The following is a 17,205-nucleotide window of genomic DNA, read 5'->3' as shown; positions in this document are numbered from 1 at the left end:
CCCGTCAGTGTTTGATGGAAACCACAGTGAGCAGCTGTTTTAAATCACTGAACCATTTTAAACATGAAACTTTATTTTACAGATTTGTGTCCTCAGCAGGAACCAATGAGCTCAGAGCTGAGAGCCACAGACAGGAAGTCGGCGTTTAGAGACAGACTAACGTGTTGGTCCGAGTGTAAATGTGAGACGATCGACAAACAGACTTCATTTAAGATGTTGTTCAACCTGATTGGTGCTCGGAGGTGTTTGTCCAGCTCGATGGCGCAGACTGATGTGTGTCCTGTTTGTCTTCAGGGTTTTGAGTCTTTGACTTCTTGAAGTTGCCGTCAGCAGCTTTGATGTCAGAGTAGAGGTGTGTTGATCACCACATCAGTTGGTTAGCAGCCCGTCAAACGTTGACACAGTATGCTGCCACCGCGTTAGTGTCCTCCAGTGCTTCGGGCAGGACTCCGCTGGACGTCCTCACCATCCTCACTGTGTTCCTGCTGAACAGAGTCCTCTCGTAGTCAATCAGCTGCCTCCAGAAACCAGCGTTGGGTCGAATGAACGGTCGACGCTCCAGAACAACTTCGTGAGCCCGGCAGAGGCTGAGACCTTCGACCCTGCAGAGACAGAGACAAGCCAGTGGTGGAGAAGTCAACGTCTGTCTTAAGTGAAAGTACAGAGGTTTTTAACAAAACATCCGCGGTGACCTTGGATGTGGATGATGGTTTACCTCATCAGGTAGGCCACGACCAGAGCCGGCGATCGGCTCCTGCCGGCAGCACAGTGGACCAGAGTTCCTCCTGTTTGGTTCTGGGCGATCCGATCAGCCACTGGTTCAAAGTAGTGTCTCAGGGGGGCGTGAGGCTGATCCTGGATAGGGACGTGGAGGACATGCAGGCCGTCCAGTGAAGGGTAGGTCACGTCCTCCAGCCCGCTGGCATTAACAATGAGCGTGATGTTCCTGCTGGAGAGGACGCTGAGGTTCAGAGCTGAGTCCAGACCGCTGAGGTACAGACCAGGACGCACCCGAGAGACCGACATCCTGAGCTGCAGCAAAGAACACCTCTACCTGTAAGACAAGACTGAGGGCTCGTCAATGTCCAATAGCTCCACTATGCAAAATGTCAGAAAGTCGTGAAGAAGACTGAAATTACTGATTGACTACGACAGAAGTCAAAGAAAAACCTTCAAACTGACAGGCTGGAATTAGACTTTCTCATAATTCTGCTTGAAAATGTTACCAATTATTCAATTATCAGTAAATAAGTACCGATTTTTATCTGATCAAAGAATCGTTTCAGCTCTGACACGAAGTGACGTCACCTCACCTCACAGGCTCCTGCAGAGGTCAAAGTTTATTCATGAGACTGAATAACGAGAAACAGATACTTTTCTCATCGTTTCATTGCTCACTGCGTTCGTGCAACAGCACTCTACATTTTCACATGAAAAAGTGTTTGTCAGAAGTGGGATTCGAACCCACGCCTCCAGGGGAGACTGCGACCTGAACGCAGCGCCTTAGACCGCTCGGCCATCCTGACACTCCGCCACCCTGTGGTCACTGTGGTATAAGTACACTTATAGGTTTCTGATATCCAACATGGCGGCTTACTGGAGGAGACTAAACTTTGTCGTCGTCGTCAGAGAGCAGAGACAACGAAGTGCAGTTTAACATCTAACCAGAAGTGCAAATAGACAGAACATCCAAAAAATATAAATACATGTACGTAGTGAGAGTGACATGAAGTATAAACAGTTGAGGCAGGTGGTGCGACGGATTCTCTGAAACCATAAAAACATGTGCGCCGTCTGTTCTGAGTCTTTAAAGGGATCGGCCGATTAATACTGACAGAATATGAATGGAATCAGGGCGAGGAGCAACTCAGACATGTTCAGGACATGACTACCCCACCCACCCACCCACACACACACACACACACACACACACACACACACACACACACACACACACACACACACAGGCCTGCGGTGTGTGAGTCACGGGGTAATGAGTCAGAGTCGAAACAGACTCAGTTCCAGTTCAGTTTTCACTCCGACAGACTGACTTCACGAACAGGTAAGAGCTGCTCTGTTTCTATAGGTTAAACTTACCTGAGTAGCCAGGTGCTTACAGCCGTCAGGTGGGTAAAAACTAAAACATATTGCAGCTCTCACCTTAACTCCGGGACAAGCTGCTCCGACACGCCCCGACAGCTTTACGCCATACGTCAGCCAAAACTGTCAGACTTCAGGGCTTCAGTGCTCGCGTCCGTACCTGTGCGCACCTTCTGGTTAGACCTAAGCGCTGAACACATGTCCTTGGAGGACTAAAGTATTCGGCCTTCGGGCGACTTTATTCGGGCTTCCAGTTCCAAGAAGAGCTGCTAAAAACGCAGCGAAGCATGAGAACAGAGCTGATCTGAGGTCTGTCCTGCAGTTATTGAGGATTTACTGTTTAAGACGCGTTTTGAGTTTGTCATCAGTTTTCTGTGAAGCACTTCAGAGTGGACAGAACACATTTCACTCTCACCTGCTTTACACAACGACACCTTTTGACCTGTTTGGACAAGTCGGCCAAAACTTCCGGCCGGCGCATTCCAGATTTTCAAAATAAAAGCCCTTACAACCAAAAGGTGTTGCGGCTTTTTTGACCAACAGACATGAAGTGAAAATTCATTTTAGTCAGTGGTCCGTGTGGTCTACAGGAAGTATGAGAAGTCTTTAAAGGCTTAATGAACAAAGGTCTGAACTGTGGTCGTTAGTATTTATATAAGTATTAAATTTGATCGTTTATCCTTTGAAAGTGTTCAAAAGTCTTAAAGGAACTTGGTGAATCCTTCAGGATCCTGATGTAACAACCAGTTTCTGCTCTGTTTTCAGTTCTGATCCAGACAACATGAAAATGCAGATTCAGAAGTCAAACCAGTTCACCTCGACAGGCCGGACCCAGAACACTATCATACCACATGTCCGGTATCACCCAACCATCCAGACCCCAGCACCTGGAGACGGAGCACGGGCCAAAGCCAGAACCAGCCAAACCCAGAAGACCAGACCTGCTTCTGTACGACCTCCTCCCACTGGGTCTGATAGTAAGACAGCTGAGGAGAACCAGGACACCCACGAGAGTCCTCGGGTCGATCCTGCTGTGAGACCACGTCCTGATGGACGACAAAAACAAAAACGTAGCACTCAGAAACCCATTGAGAGACCACATCAGGGGCCGGTTCAGAGAGCTGCTCCAGATCCAGATCCTGTACAAACACCAGATCAGCTCTCTAACAGAGCCCCTCTCAAACCAGAGCAGGTCCCTGTGGGTCTCGGAGGCCAGCTGGACAGGTGTACTGTGGAGGACGTGGAGGTTCGGACCCGTGGACAGAGGACCAATCAGGATTGGTTCATCTGGAGGAAGAACCGGATCACAGCCTCAATGGCTCACTGCATCGCTCGCTGCCGATTTGTTCATGGCAAGAGCAAAGCCCCGCCCACCTCCTACCTGGCTGCGGTCACAGGTAAGCCACGCCCCAAACCACCTGTCCACAGCCAGTGATGGTTCTGGTCTCTCTGCCTCTGTGGGGACCTGAACTTTGTATTTTTACATGTTCTAGACCAAACATTTCATCAATCAAGAAACTGATCATGAAAATAATCACTAGTGAATCGATACAGTTCACAATAAGAAAAGCAGCAAACCGTCACAACCAAGAAGGCGGAGCAAGGTCATTTTTGGTACTTTAGCTGGAAAACTGACTGAAACTATTAAGAAATGAAATATTTGCAGATGAATTTCCTGTCAATCGATGGAACGGTTTGTCTGGACTGTGAACGTCTTCACGGTTTCATGATGATCACAACATAAAGAGATCAGTCAAATAAGCCTGAGGCTGGTTTTTGGTTGGAGAGTTTGCTGACTGGTTCTTTAACCGGCTCTGATTGGACAGGTGAGCAGCGGCACATCCAGACCAGAGCCATGAGCTGGGGGGTCCACATGGAGGCTGAGGTGGTCCGCCGGTATCAGGTACAGTTCACCTAACTGATCAAGTCACAGCGTAGAGATGTGGAATGTTGATGATGACGATGATGATGACGATGATGATGATGATGTCGTCTGCAGACGCTGAAGAGCACTGCTTTGGGTCGGTCGGTCACGGTTCAGGACTGCGGTCTGTTCATTGACGCTTGCCGTCCCTGGTTGGCTGCGTCTCCTGATGGCATTGTGATGGACAGCCGGACCGGCCAACGGCTTCTCTGCCTGGAGGTGAAGTGTCCCTACAAACACAGACACAGACGAGTGGAGGACGCCTGCAGGGAGGACCCCGCCTTCTGTCTGGAAATACAGGACCAGGACGGACGGCAGCCTGGTGGGGTAAAATATCCCAAAGTCTTACTGTCCACAAATGTCTGTCCTCTCCTTTCCTTTTCATCAGCATCCGGTCTCACCTTGTCCTCCCTTCTCAGTGGTCCACTCCTTGTCTCTAACATCCTCTCCTTGTCTTTCTGTCCCAGTCCCCGATCTACTGTCTGAAGACGTCTCACAGTTACTTCACACAGATCCAGTGTCAGCTGGCGGTCACGGGCCTGCGGCAGGCTGACCTCGTCGTCTTCACCCTGAAGGAGACGGCCATCGTCCCGGTGACCTTTGACCCCGACCTGTGGGAGGAAACAGTGTCCAAACTGCAGGTGTTTTACAGGGATGCCGTCCTCCCTCACCTGAGAGAGAAGACACAGCAGGGCACGGCAGCAGCCTGGACAGCAGAGCTGTAGAGATGCCCGCTGCCCTGTGGTGACCTCTGACCTCTGTGGAGGTGCTGCTGGTTTCTGGGTTTTGTAGAAACGTTGCATGTTGTCTCTGTCCTGTGTGGGTTTTCCTCTTCCATCTCAGCGTCTGTCCTCCTAGCTAACCCCAAACTCCACCGGCCGTGTTCCATCTGCATTTCAGGAGCGTCTCCGCCCCGTGGAGAACTATCAACGTGTGAGCCGGACAGGAAGTCAGACACAGGAACGGTGGACAGAATCCAGTAACTTTTCAAAATAAAACACCCTGTGCAGACGCACTATCGTACATCAACATTCAAACAGACAAAAAGAGAGACATTTAACTCGGAAGGCTGATGGAAGCACAAACGTTCTGCGGGTGGGTTTTGAGACGCCGTGGACGGACGCGCCCGGTAGAGTCTCCGGGGCGGAGCTGCTTCAGTGACTGCAGAGGACAGATTTCACAGCTGAACGTGATGGTGACGGTCGTCTGTCCACCACCCAGCGTTTGTCTTTCACAGAGTTCTGAAATCCTTCAAAGGGTGTTTGACGAGGTGAAGGAGTGCGAGCGGTTTAATGACAAGTTTTTTCAATTCTCAACTTTTGGATTTTTAATAAATTTCACTGATGTAATTCAAAGGCGTGTGTGTCTCTGTGTGTGCGTGTGGATTCTTGTTCTTTGGTATCGTACACTTTATGTGAGACGACGCGTCTGATGTTCAAACAAAGGACCTTTGATGATGGATCGATCATGTGACTCGTGTCAGACTGATGATGGTCAGTTAAAAACAGATCAACCCTGCAGCTCTCGTCTGTCTTACTCATTAAACCTAAATTAAGGCCTCATTAAACGGCGGTCCGGTCAGCCGACTTAAGGTTTGTTTCAGTGTCTGCAGCTGACTCGAGTGACATCACTCGAGGACACTGATCAGATCGTCTCCGTTGGTTTGTTATCAGTTTTCTTCTCTGTGGACAGATGTGAGGTTCGAGGCGTCACACAGAGGACATCGTGTCTCTCGGCATGGACGATACAAAGCCAGCGAGCTTCGTGGACTGAAACCAGAACGACCTTCTTTCAGTTTGATGACTCCAAACAAACAAACAAACCTGAATAAAGTTGGAGCACCTGAACGCAGCTTTGACTCCGAGTTCATCTGCTCACTTTTCATTTTAACCGTTAAGGTCGACAGCGTCCGTGAAAGCCGTTGAAGACAGAAACTGAACACATGATCTGATGGTTTTTATTCGTCTCTGAATGTAAATATAATGTTTGACGCTCGAGTCCTTTAAAACTGATAAAACCTCCAAAGTCAATACAAAACAACATCAGCTTCAAAGTGGCGATAAACTGACGACAGGCGGCTGTTTGACTTTTAAATACACTCCAAATCATTCGTGACGACTCCTCCAGAGTTCACTGTGACCTCATCAGGTGACCAGAAACGACCAATCAGCTCACAGCAGATCATCACCTGAAGCAGAAGGTGAGACAGTTCAGAGAAGAAAAGGTCCTCCAGTCTGCTCTGATGGCCGATTGGCTGCTGTGACAGGTGTTGTTATGGAGGGGGCGGGGTTTATGTTAGTGGTGGGCGGGGTCTGTTTTCTCACAGGTAACCCTCCTTCTTGAACTGCTCGTGCAGGATGTCTCGATACTCGTCGAAACCGCCGTCGACACGTCGCACTTTCCCGCCTTCACACACCCACAGCTCCTTACACACCAACCGGATCAGACGCTCGTCGTGTGACACCAGGATGACCCCGCCCTGAAACACATGACATCACACACTGAGGAAACACACCTGAGATTCACCTGCAGCAACACACACGAACATGTCAGGAAACTGAGGGTTTCATGTAATTTAGCTCTTCTGGATTTTTTACGTAAGAAACATAAAGTGGAGTCAAACATGACGATTGTGGAGTGCGCACCTGGTCAGGTAAGACACCTGCTGGCCCCCTGACATATCTGGAGCTCAGGTGTACAGAGCTGTTTCACTGATGTGCTGATTATTTCATCACAGAAGAACAGGACACACTCTCACTCACTTTAAACTTGTTGAGGGCTTTAGCCAGAGCCTCGATGGTCTCCATGTCCAGGTGGTTGGTCGGCTCGTCCAGGATGTAGAAGTTTGGGCTGGAGGACAGACAGATGACATCATCGACATCATCATCATCATCATCATCATCAGGTACACTAATAGCTGGACCCTGAACGTCTCACTACCATGGCATGGTCATCTGTGCGAAGGCCACCCGGCTCTTCTGTCCTCCTGACAGACTGGCCACCGGCCTTGTGGCCAGCTCTCCGGTGATACCGTAACCTCCCAGCTGGTGGCGGTACTCCTCCTCCGTCCGACCTGTGACACAAACACCGGTCCAATCAGAATCTCGAACGAAGCCTCGGTGTGAGGTTACTGTTGTAGTTTTTGTTGTCGTGGTTTCGGTGGTTACCGGGGAACCTGTTGAGCAGCAGCTCCACAGAGCAAACGTTCAGGTCCAGCTGGTCCACGTGATGCTGACTGAAGTACCCGATCTTCAAGTTCCTGATGAGAAATGAAAACCACCAGCAAAGAAGCTGCAGTAAATGGCTGCTCTAACAAAAGGTTCTGTGGAAACTAGTTCCTAAAGAGCACATGAACAGTTCCCTGGTACGCACCTGTGTGGATGGTCCAGTGAACAGTTCCCTATCAGCAGCGGATTAAATGCTGCCTGAACAAAGCATGTAAAGGTTTCTCTGTGAACAGTTCCCTGAACCCCGTCAACAGTTTCCAGAACAGTACCCAGAAACCCAGAAAGGGTTCCTCGAATAGAGAGCAAATAGTACAAGATATAAACAGTGTAATCTGTTCCCTACATGGAGAAAAGGTTCTTTAAACAGAACCCACCAACACAGACTAAACGGTTCCCTGAACAGAGTGTAAACAGTTTGTTAATGCTTCTCTTTACTTAGCGTGAAAGGTTCATGGAGCAGAACATAAAGGTATCCTGTAAACGGTTCCGCATAAACAGGAACAGCTCAGGTGAACAAGCTCAGGTGAAAGCTCTGCTCTCATTGGTCCGTCAGTCATCTTACCTGTGAGCTTGTCTGACTCCGCTGACTGGCGTCAGCTCGCCCATCAGCAGTTTGAGGATGGTCGATTTACCGGCGCCGTTTTCGCCGACCTGACAACAAACACAACACGACGCGTGAACCCCACCGCCGTCCTGATTGTTGATCAGGTGACTGGTTGTTAAAACTATACATTTTTGTTCAATCAAGCTTTTCTCGTGAGTTCACGCTCTCTGGATCCTACAGGTGAGACTGAAGGATCAACTTTATATATTCATATGACAACAGCTGCCGCTAACGGGCATCTGGTCACCCATTGGTTGATTTTATTGATGACACGTACGATGCAGATGCGAGACTCGAGGTCAGCTGACAGGTTGAGTCCGGAGAAGAGGCACTGGTCTGGAGTGTAACAAAACTCCACCTCATCCAACTGCAGGATGGGAGGAGACAGCTTCTCAAAGTTATCTGGAAACCTGCAAGAAGACAAATGCAACACGTCAATCAACCAATCAACATCTGAGCGGACAACAATCCGTCCAATCAGAGGCGAGATGAAACAGCTGCTGTTCTAAAGCCTCGACAGGCGTCAGCATCTGTGTTACAGGTAACGTGGCCACATGAACCCGGACCAGACGTTGACACAGTACAGACAACAGAAAGCAGCCAGTACACCTGAGCTGGAACACGACCTGTCCCAGGTGGGCGGACTGGTTATTCAAGAAAACACTTCATTTACGAAAGTGAGCACAATCACTTAAAAAAGGTGTTCAGGATACTCTCTGACACAGGAGTACAGGAGTGCACCGCAGTAATGCAGTACCCAGCTGTACTTCAGTGTAGTTCACTACATAAATCCAGCATCAGCAAAGTCATGAGGATTCGTCCTCTGGGGACCTCGCATGTCTGAGGCCAGGTTCACCTCAGAGAAAACATGGCCGACGCTCATCGTCTTACCTTAAAGTGACCTCAGTCTCTTTCTCAATGGGCTTCAGTTCAGGTCTGCAGGAGAGAAAAACACAGTCATGACTTCTGTCGGAGTACCACAGACATAGTACATGCAGTACACCATGTACTGTGTGTGTGGAATGTACTGAAGACAGACAACACACCTGACACACCTGGAGGTGCTAAGCAGGTTCATCTGAGTCCAGATGGATGTTACTGACACACATTTAAGTCAGGCGTGTATCAGGTGTGACAGGTGTGTCTGAGGTGTGCAAATACAGGTACTCAGGTGTGCCAGGTGTATTAATACTCACAGCCTCTCCAACAGTTTGAGTTTGCTCTGCACCTGAGCCGCTCTGTTAGCGTTGTAACGAAATCTGTCGATGAACACCTGAAACGCAAACACGACAGTGTCAGTAACAGAATGCATTCTGGGAAAACAGGCGCATCATGTGACCTTCATCCAACTAAAAACAGACTCTTTGTAGTTGTACATGCTGTCTGTACTGCAGCAGTAGTACCTGTACATGCTGTCTGTACTGCAGCAGTAGTAGTACCTGTATATGCTGTCTGTACTGCAGCAGTAGTGCCTGTATGTGCTGTCTGTACTGCAGCAGTAGTACCTGTACATGCTGTCTGTACTGCAACAGTAGTACCTGTACATGCTGTCTGTACTGCAGCAGTAGTAGTACCTGTACATGCTGTCTGTACTGCAGCAGTAGTACCTGTACGTGCTGTCTGTACTGCAGCAGTAGTAGTACCTGTACATGCTGTCTGTACTGCAGCAGTAGTAGTACCTGTACATGCTGTCTGTACTGCAGCAGTAGTAGTACCTGTACGTGCTGTCTGTACTGCAGCAGTAGTAGTACCTGTACGTGCTGTCTGTACTGCAGCAGTAGTACCTGTAGTGTCTGTACTGCAGCAGTAGTACCTGTAGTGCCTGTACGTGCTGTCTGTACTGCAGCAGTAGTACCTGTAGTGCCTGTATGTGCTGTCTGTACTGCAGCAGTAGTGCCTGTACGTGCTGTCTGTACTGCAGCAGTAGTACCTGTACGTGCTGTCTGTACTGCAGCAGTAGTACCTGTACGTGTTGTCTGTACTGCAGCAGTAGTACCTGTATGTGCTGTCTGTACTGCAGCAGTAGTACCTGTACGTGCTGTCTGTACTGCAGCAGTAGTACCTGTAGTGCCTGTACGTGCTGTCTGTACTGCAGCAGTAGTGCCTGTACGTGCTGTCTGTACTGCAGCAGTAGTGCCTGTACGTGCTGTCTGTACTGCAGCAGTAGTGCCTGTACGTGCTGTCTGTACTGCAGCAGTAGTACCTGTACGTGCTGTCTGTACTGCAGCAGTAGTACCTGTATATGCTGTCTGTACTGCAGCTGCGCCTCATACTCTCTGTGTTGGTTCTTCAGTCTATCTTCTTTGGTTTTAATGAAGTTTTCGTAGTCGCCACGGTAACTGTCCAGCCTTTGAGAGTGCAGGTGGATGATGTCTGTTACTACGGCGTTCAGGAAGTTTCTGTCGTGGGAGACGACCAAGATGGTGGACTGCCACGTCTGTGGGAGGAGGTGTTATGAATGACTTGTTAGCTTCTGGGTAATGTTCCCATTGTTTCCAATGAGGAATGCTAACGCTAAAGTGAGTCATAGTTCAGACCTGAAGGTAGTTCTCCAACCACAGAATGGCTCTGACATCCAACATGTTGGTCGGCTCTGCAACACACACACACACACACACACACACACACACACACACACACACACACACACACACACACACACACACACAGAGGAGGAAAACATGAGAATACAAGAACCTACTACTTGTATTTGTACTCCTCACTAAGTAACAAAACTACAACTACGACTATTACTACTCCTAAACTTACTCCTACTATTATATTCTTACTTCATGTACTCCCACTCATCTTACTCCTACTACTAGCAGTCCTCATACAACTACAACTTGTACTCCTACTACTCCTTGTCCTACTGTTCCTCATACTACCACACGTACTGTGACCACTAACAGCAGTGAGGAGGATCTGACTCACCGTCCAGCAGCAGCAGGTCCGGCCTGGTGGAAACAGGGAAACAAAGACAGAAAGTAAACAACATGAGTACTGCATTATGTGTATCATCACAAACACACGTGTACTTGTACACCACCATTTACCACCACGACTGACTGAGAGCAGAAACTGAAGGCTGAGACTCACCGAGCAAACAGAGCTCTGGCCAGCGCCAACCTCATCCTCCATCCTCCTGAAAACTCCCTACACACACACACACACACACACACACACACACACACACACACACACACACACACACACACACATTATAAACCAACATGCAGTATAAGAGTGTGTTCTAAGTGTAAATCTAACTGTGTGTGTGTGTGTGTGTGTGTTGGAGGAGGACTCACTTTGTGGTCTGCTGTTGCATTTTGGGAGAGAATCCGAGACCAGCCAGGATGACAGAGGCTCTGATTGGAAGAGACAGATGTCAATCACACACACGGCGCCTTAATTCCAGAGTGAATGACGTGGACGTGCAGTCGGCGCCTCCTGCTGGTGCCTCTGTGTGTCGAGGGCAGTGAATTCATGTTTTCCATCTAATGTGGATTTGACTTAAAGGCGCAGACAGAATGAATAATCTGCTGCAGACGACACAAAGGACATAAACAATAAGTGAGGAGGGTCTGCAGACCGCCATCACTGCTGCCTCGACGAGACAGACGAGCGCATCTGTGTGTAAGTTAAGTAAGAGGACTTGAGCTTAAATGTTTGATCACTTTAGTTTGATGAGGCTCTAACAGCAGATTTCAAGGAAGCCTAACGAATACTGTGATATCACATTATTTATACTTCATTCTTACTGTGGTTTCACTTCATGATGATGATGTGCAATAAAAACATGTACATAACAGTCTGTAAATACTATCTACAATTTCTTACAATTTTTTACAATTGCTTTCTTTTATTTTTATTTAAAATCCTCACTCTTGTATATACTGTTTTTGTTTCTAATTTGCATGCACTTCTTATATTAATCTTTACTGATGCTGCTGTATTCTGGAATTTCCCCTCGCGGGGCAAATAAAGGAATATTGAATTGAATTGAATGATGACATCAATCAATAGTACAGCTGCAGTTTTCACTGCAGCACAGTTGTGGTTTAACTGCAGCACAGTTGTAGTTTTCACTGCGGCACAGTTGTAGTTTTCACTGCGGCACAGTCGTAGTTTTCAATGCAGTACAGTCGTGGTTTAACTGCAGTACAGTTGTAGTTTTCACTGCGGTACAGTTGTAGTTTTCACTGCGGCACAGTTGTAGTTTTCACTGCGGCACAGTCGTAGTTTTCAATGCAGTACAGTTGTGGTTTAACTGCAGTACAGTTGTAGTTTTCACTGCAGTACAGTTGTTGTAGTGATGTGAATGTTGTGAGTGAGACTGTGTGGTTGCCATGGTTACCGAGCTGGAGCTTTGTCAGCCTCGATCTCCTCCAGCTTGCCGTAGATCTCCGACAGTCGGACGCTCTCCATCCCGTCAGCTCTGAGACAAAAAACACAAACATGGCTCTGATGTCACTTCAGTGTCTCCATAGCAACGGCCACCAAGGCCCATGGATACTGTCATGTTTTTGCAAACTGAGGTGAAACACTTCTACCACAGACAGCTGGAGACTTTGAAGGAACTTGACAAAAGGCGTTCACACCTGGCCTCAGGTGTACACCGGACCAGACCGGCAAACCGACCCAAACCCTGCTCTGGATTAAACCTACGCTGTGTCAGTCAGGATCTTACGTTCCATTGGCGATGCGAGCGTTGAGCCTCTTCTCCTCGCTCAGCAGACCCTCCCTCAGCGTGTCGCTCTCCAGGACGCTCTGCAGCGCCGGCGTCTCGTCTCCGGCCACTTCCTGTTCCACGTGGAGGATGGAGATGTGAGCCGGGACACGCAGGTTACGGCTGGCCAACATCTTTAACAGCGTTGTCTTCCCCAGTCCGTTCCGACCAATCAGACCGTACCGCCGACCAAATGCCAGAGACAGCTCCGCCCCCTGCAGCAAACACCTGGAGACAGAAATATCTTCACCAAACCTCAGATATCTTCATCAAACCTCAGATATCTTCATCAAAATCTCAGATATCTTCATCAAACCTCAAATATCTTCATCACCCTCAAATATCTTCATCAAACCTCAGATATCTTCATCAAAATCTCAAATATCTTCATCAAACCTCAAATATCTTCATCAAAATCTCAGATATCTTCATCAAACCTCAGATATCTTCATCAAACCTCAAATATCTTCATCAAAATCTCAAATATCTTCATCAAACCTCAAATATCTTCATCAAAATCTCAAATATCTTCATCAAACCTCAGATATCTTCATCAAAATCTCAGATATCTTCATCAAACCTCAGATATCTTCATCAAAATCTCAGATATCTTCATCAAACCTCAAATATCTTCATCACCCTCAAATATCTTCATCAAACCTCAGATATCTTCATCAAAATCTCAAATATCTTCATCAAACCTCAGATATCTTCATCAAAATCTCAGATATCTTCATCAAACCTCAGATATCTTCATCAAAATCTCAGATATCTTCATCAAACCTCAGATATCTTCATCACCCTCAAATATCTTCATCAAACCTCAGATATCTTCATCAAAATCTCAAATATCTTCATCAAACCTCAAATATCTTCATCAAAATCTCAAATATCTTCACCAAACCTCAGATATCTTCATCAAACCTCAAATATCTTCATCACCCTCAAATATCTTCATCAAAATCTCAAATATCTTCATCAAATCTCAAATATCTTCATCAAAATCTCAAATATCTTCATCAAACCTCAAATATCTTCATCAAATCTCAAATATCTTCATCAAACCTCAAATATCTTCATCAACACACTACACTGAAAGTGAGACAGCAGCTCAGTGTTTTGTAAAATGTCCCTCAGTAAACATCGTTTTGGACACGAATGATTTTCTTGGACATTCTGAGGACAAAGCTCACTGAGGTTACAGAAGTATATGACGTCAGTACTAATTCTCTTTCCATTCGGCGTCTTGTGGTTCAGGTTTGTGGTTCACCTTTGTCTCGACTTTCTCACATCAGCTCTTTCTCCTTTTAGTCTACCTGAGTGAATACTGATTGAGATGATGAGCTCCGCCCTCAGCTCACCTCTCTCCAAACGAAACATCAAAGTTCTCAATGCGGATGTCATAGCTGCGATTCTTCCCTGATTGGTCAACTCGATTGTCCTTCTTACTGCTGGCCTGACTGGCCGACGCCTCCTCTAGGACTCTGTGAGAGACAGCAGAGAAGGACAGGTGAGGACAGGCGCACTGCCGAAGAGAGAGAGGACAGGTGAACACAGGTGTGCAGGTGTGTACTGACAGCGGACTGGAGGCCTTCTGAGAGTCCTTCTCGTTCCTGCGTTCGTGTTTGGCTTTCAGCTTCGCTTCGGCCTTCTCCAGTTTCTTCGCGTCCACCGTCTGAAGAGACACAGATAGGAAGCGATGTGGTTAATGAAAAGTCACATGTTAAATTTCCACCAATGAAAGACTTCTGAAGACCCAATAACAAACAAAAACAATAAAACAAAAATAAAAGAAGTCCAAAAAATCCAGACTTAGAAATCAAACACACACAGGTGAACAGTGAGAGACTCGTCTGTCCTTTCACTTCTGTCAGCAGAAGCTTTTTAATCCAAACAGGAAGTCTTTTATTGTGAAAATGAGATTCAAGTCTTAGAAACGACTCACTGTGTTCTGAGGACGCTTCATCATCCAGATTCCCTGAACGTCTTCTGCTGCACAAACTGAGGACGGTGGAGACAGACGAGTCAAAAAAATGAGACCTAATGTCTTCTGAAGCTATCTGATCAGACATTATCAGAAGTTCAAATACAGTGAAACTTCATTAACATTTTGATTGATTACCTATGTCGCCAGAGATCTGAGAGAGCTGCACTGGAGCGTCCAACAGCACCTGTCTCTGAGAGCCATGATGGTTGTTCCTGTTTGACAAACACATAAAACACACCTGTTTAAGAGACATGTTGTTCCTGTTCCTAAAGGCAGCCTGTGGCTGAAGGAGTCATGACTGTGGTCTGATCTGAAGTGATGGAGACGAGCTGCAGCTGCTGCAGCTCCTGCAGCTCCTCCAGCCTGTCAGACACTAACACACTGATGTTTCTCAGCTGTCTGAATCGTCTCTCTGATGGAAGCGATTCTTCAATCACTGCAAAGCTTTTGGAAGACGTGACGTCTCCTCGTCCTTACAGTTTGAGAGTGTTGAACATCTGGAGGCAGATGTCTCTGACATCGTCTTCGTTTTTACTGTCCGCCGACACTTCCTGGAGGACTCCTCCGATGGCATCGTAAACTTCCTCCCCATCCTCGAAATCTGCTCCTCCGCTGTCCAAAACACCTGAAACACACACATTTCCATTCAGCGCTTCACTCACAGCATCTGCTGCACCCGACACCTGTTCAGGGGTTAATGCACCTGCTGGGATCAAAGGTGGACACTTTTCACACTGAGACATCAGTCAAGAGACAGGGACACTTGATTAGCTGTCAACTCTTAAATTAATCAACAACTATTTTGTTGATTAATTACTGTTAATTAATAACTATTTTAAGACAAAAGTCAAACTTGAGTTTCCAGCTCCTTCACCGTGAACATTTCCTCCTTCTTGACTCCTCTGTGACATTAAACTGAATATCTTTGCACTCTGTGGACAAAACAAGGACGTCCTGTTGGACTTTGGGAAACACTGATGGACATTTTATAAACCAACTAAACAATAAATTGAGAAAACCACACCCAACGGTGATGTCACAGCATACGGACACAGCCGGGAGCACGCCTGTAAATCAGGACAGCGAGGTGAGGAGCAGGGCCGCCTCGGTCTGGATGTCTGAGAACAACGGCTTCAAAATCTGATCAAACGTCTGAAACGGCTTCACTCTGTCTGAACACTTGTTTATTGTTTGCTGTGCTTGTTTTTGACTTCAGAATTCTCTTATTCAGGTAAATATTTTGATGTGTTTAAGTTCAGTTTGTTGGAATAAGATAAGATAAGATAAAATAAGATAAGATAAAATAGGACTTTATTGATCCCACACTGCAGACCTTTTATCGTAGTTATGAAAAACAATCTTAAACACTAGCAGTGGAAAGTAATTAAGTACATTTACTCCAGTACTGTAATTAAGTATAATTTTGAGGTACTCATTTTGAATACTTCTATTTCATGTTTTCTCTACTTGTACTGTATTTCAGAGGGAAATACTGTTTGAGCTCACCATGTTTCAGTGGCAGACAGAACACAGTTTCAGCACTATGAGTCAGTGTATACGAGTATTACTCCACTGTGCATAAAGTACTTCAAATCAGCTGCAGGTACAAGAATCAAAGTCAGCTTCAGGTTTGATGCAGCTCTTCTAGTTTGTTCTTCAACGAGTTTGATGTGAAATGATTTTATCCTCTGTGCGATACTGTCCTCTGACACACACACACACACACACACACACACACACACACACACACAGTCATTGTGTCTGCTGACATCCACCTTGTCCGGTTCGTGGTCCACCTGTGGTGAAGGCGACCGGAACTCACCGACTGAACTTCCTCATTTAGTTTAATACAGGTCGAGACTTCGGGCCGTTTCCCTCCTCCACAGGCTTCACGGCAAGAACGTTACCGCCGTGACACTCCCGTGACACCGCCACGGTTAATGTGGGTCAGTGTTCGGGGTTGGGTCCTGTCAAACCGGACTATAATCCCCAAAGTAATCACGTTTTAGTCTAGCTAATCTAACCCCGCGAGCCATGCCGTGCTAGCCGGTGCCCTCCTGCGAGTACAGTCAGCAGTTAGCTCATTAGCTCCGGAGCTAAGAGCAGCGGCTGCCTGACCAGCAAGGTAGATTAAAAACCGGTCTGAACCGGTCTGCCGGCCGAACAGACAGCGGCTCTGTCCCCGGCACACAGCGGCTCTGTCCCCGGCCTCTTACCTGTGATGTAGTCGAACACCTCAGAGTCGATCTCAGGAAACTCGCTCTTCAGAATGTCCACGTACGTCGCCATGATACCCGGCCCTCAACTTCGCTGCGACACGCATGCGTCAATATGCGACACCGCAGGGAATTCTGGGGGATGATGTTCTTATGCTGGTTGTGTTGACGTCGACGTCCAACGATTAAAGCCTACAAATGATCCAAAACGGAAATAAAATCTTTGTTTTTCTTTAATATAATAATGTCAGTGATTATTTGTCTGTCATCAGGAGTTTATTACAGCTACTGCGAGAACATTAACCTCCACCAACCCACAACATTCACACCAAAACCTCAACCAACCCACAACATTCACACCAAAACCACAACCAACCCGCAACATTCACACCAAAACCTCCACCAACCCACATCATGA

At 47.1% G+C, this 17,205-nt stretch overlaps 4 protein-coding genes and 1 non-coding gene across 11 annotated transcripts in view; 2 read left to right on the top strand and 3 right to left on the bottom strand.

The window, feature by feature from the left end:
* The window catches only part of rpl35a (ribosomal protein L35a), a 97,680-nt gene that overhangs the window by 51,719 nt on the left and 28,756 nt on the right, over positions 1–17,205 (top strand). The window lies entirely within an intron of this gene.
* Positions 53–2,574, bottom strand: LOC143323361 (dual specificity protein phosphatase 14). 6 transcript variants are annotated; one of them, XM_076735179.1, is made up of 3 exons: positions 2,161–2,574; positions 716–1,054; positions 53–602 (listed from the first exon to the last, which is right to left on the bottom strand). In XM_076735179.1, exons 2-3 carry the CDS (start codon positions 1,024–1,026, stop codon positions 389–391), a joined length of 525 nt encoding a protein of 174 aa, XP_076591294.1. In that variant the 5' UTR covers positions 1,027–1,054; positions 2,161–2,574; the 3' UTR covers positions 53–388. The 6 variants fall into 6 exon arrangements, with proteins under 6 accessions (XP_076591294.1, XP_076591295.1, XP_076591296.1 ...); XM_076735180.1 differs by having other exon boundaries at positions 2,098–2,553; XM_076735181.1 differs by having other exon boundaries at positions 716–1,032; positions 2,161–2,553.
* Positions 1,444–1,526, bottom strand: trnal-cag (transfer RNA leucine (anticodon CAG)). Its single transcript has one exon. It is a non-coding gene; the product is annotated as a tRNA-Leu (tRNA).
* Positions 1,941–5,376, top strand: LOC143323359 (uncharacterized). Of its 2 annotated transcripts, none has more exons than XM_076735176.1 (5): positions 1,941–2,062; positions 2,866–3,497; positions 3,927–4,003; positions 4,100–4,351; positions 4,492–5,376. In XM_076735176.1, exons 2-5 carry the CDS (start codon positions 2,882–2,884, stop codon positions 4,747–4,749), a joined length of 1,203 nt encoding a protein of 400 aa, XP_076591291.1. In that variant the 5' UTR covers positions 1,941–2,062; positions 2,866–2,881; the 3' UTR covers positions 4,750–5,376. The 2 variants fall into 2 exon arrangements, with proteins under 2 accessions (XP_076591291.1, XP_076591292.1); XM_076735177.1 differs by lacking the exon at positions 1,941–2,062 and adding an exon at positions 2,611–2,727.
* On the bottom strand, positions 5,966–16,908 carry abcf3 (ATP-binding cassette, sub-family F (GCN20), member 3). Its single transcript, XM_076734436.1, has 21 exons — positions 16,788–16,908; positions 15,049–15,196; positions 14,707–14,783; positions 14,530–14,585; positions 14,162–14,259; positions 13,946–14,068; positions 12,546–12,812; positions 12,213–12,293; positions 11,164–11,223; positions 10,955–11,011; positions 10,790–10,812; positions 10,393–10,448; positions 10,092–10,292; positions 9,052–9,128; positions 8,747–8,791; positions 8,133–8,265; positions 7,814–7,902; positions 7,192–7,283; positions 6,965–7,097; positions 6,787–6,874; positions 5,966–6,503 (listed from the first exon to the last, which is right to left on the bottom strand). The coding sequence occupies exons 1-21, from the start codon at positions 16,858–16,860 to the stop codon at positions 6,345–6,347; spliced, it is 2,136 nt and encodes a 711-aa protein (XP_076590551.1). The 5' UTR covers positions 16,861–16,908; the 3' UTR covers positions 5,966–6,344.

The sequence above is a fragment of the Chaetodon auriga genome, chromosome 7, assembly GCF_051107435.1.
Source record: "Chaetodon auriga isolate fChaAug3 chromosome 7, fChaAug3.hap1, whole genome shotgun sequence".
Lineage (NCBI taxonomy): Eukaryota > Metazoa > Chordata > Actinopteri > Chaetodontiformes > Chaetodontidae > Chaetodon > Chaetodon auriga.
The sequence above is the reverse complement of the archived record's forward strand: the minus strand, read 5'-3'. Positions and strand labels throughout refer to the sequence as shown.

Coding starts and splice junctions, on each gene's coding strand:
- LOC143323361 (XM_076735179.1), bottom strand. CDS start 1,026: ATGTCGGTCTCTCGGGTGCGTCCTGGTCTGTACCTCAGCGGTCTGGAC. Junction 603..715: donor GTCGTGGCCTACCTGATGAG/GTAAACCATCAT, acceptor CTGTCTCTGCAG/GGTCGAAGGTCTCAGCCTCT.
- LOC143323359 (XM_076735176.1), top strand. CDS start 2,882: ATGAAAATGCAGATTCAGAAGTCAAACCAGTTCACCTCGACAGGCCGG. Junction 4,004..4,099: donor AGGTGGTCCGCCGGTATCAG/GTACAGTTCACC, acceptor TGTCGTCTGCAG/ACGCTGAAGAGCACTGCTTT. Junction 4,352..4,491: donor ACGGACGGCAGCCTGGTGGG/GTAAAATATCCC, acceptor TTTCTGTCCCAG/TCCCCGATCTACTGTCTGAA.
- abcf3 (XM_076734436.1), bottom strand. CDS start 16,860: ATGGCGACGTACGTGGACATTCTGAAGAGCGAGTTTCCTGAGATCGAC. Junction 14,586..14,706: donor TCAGATCTCTGGCGACATAG/GTAATCAATCAA, acceptor CACCGTCCTCAG/TTTGTGCAGCAGAAGACGTT. Junction 12,813..13,945: donor GATGTTTCGTTTGGAGAGAG/GTGAGCTGAGGG, acceptor TTCTGTCTCCAG/GTGTTTGCTGCAGGGGGCGG.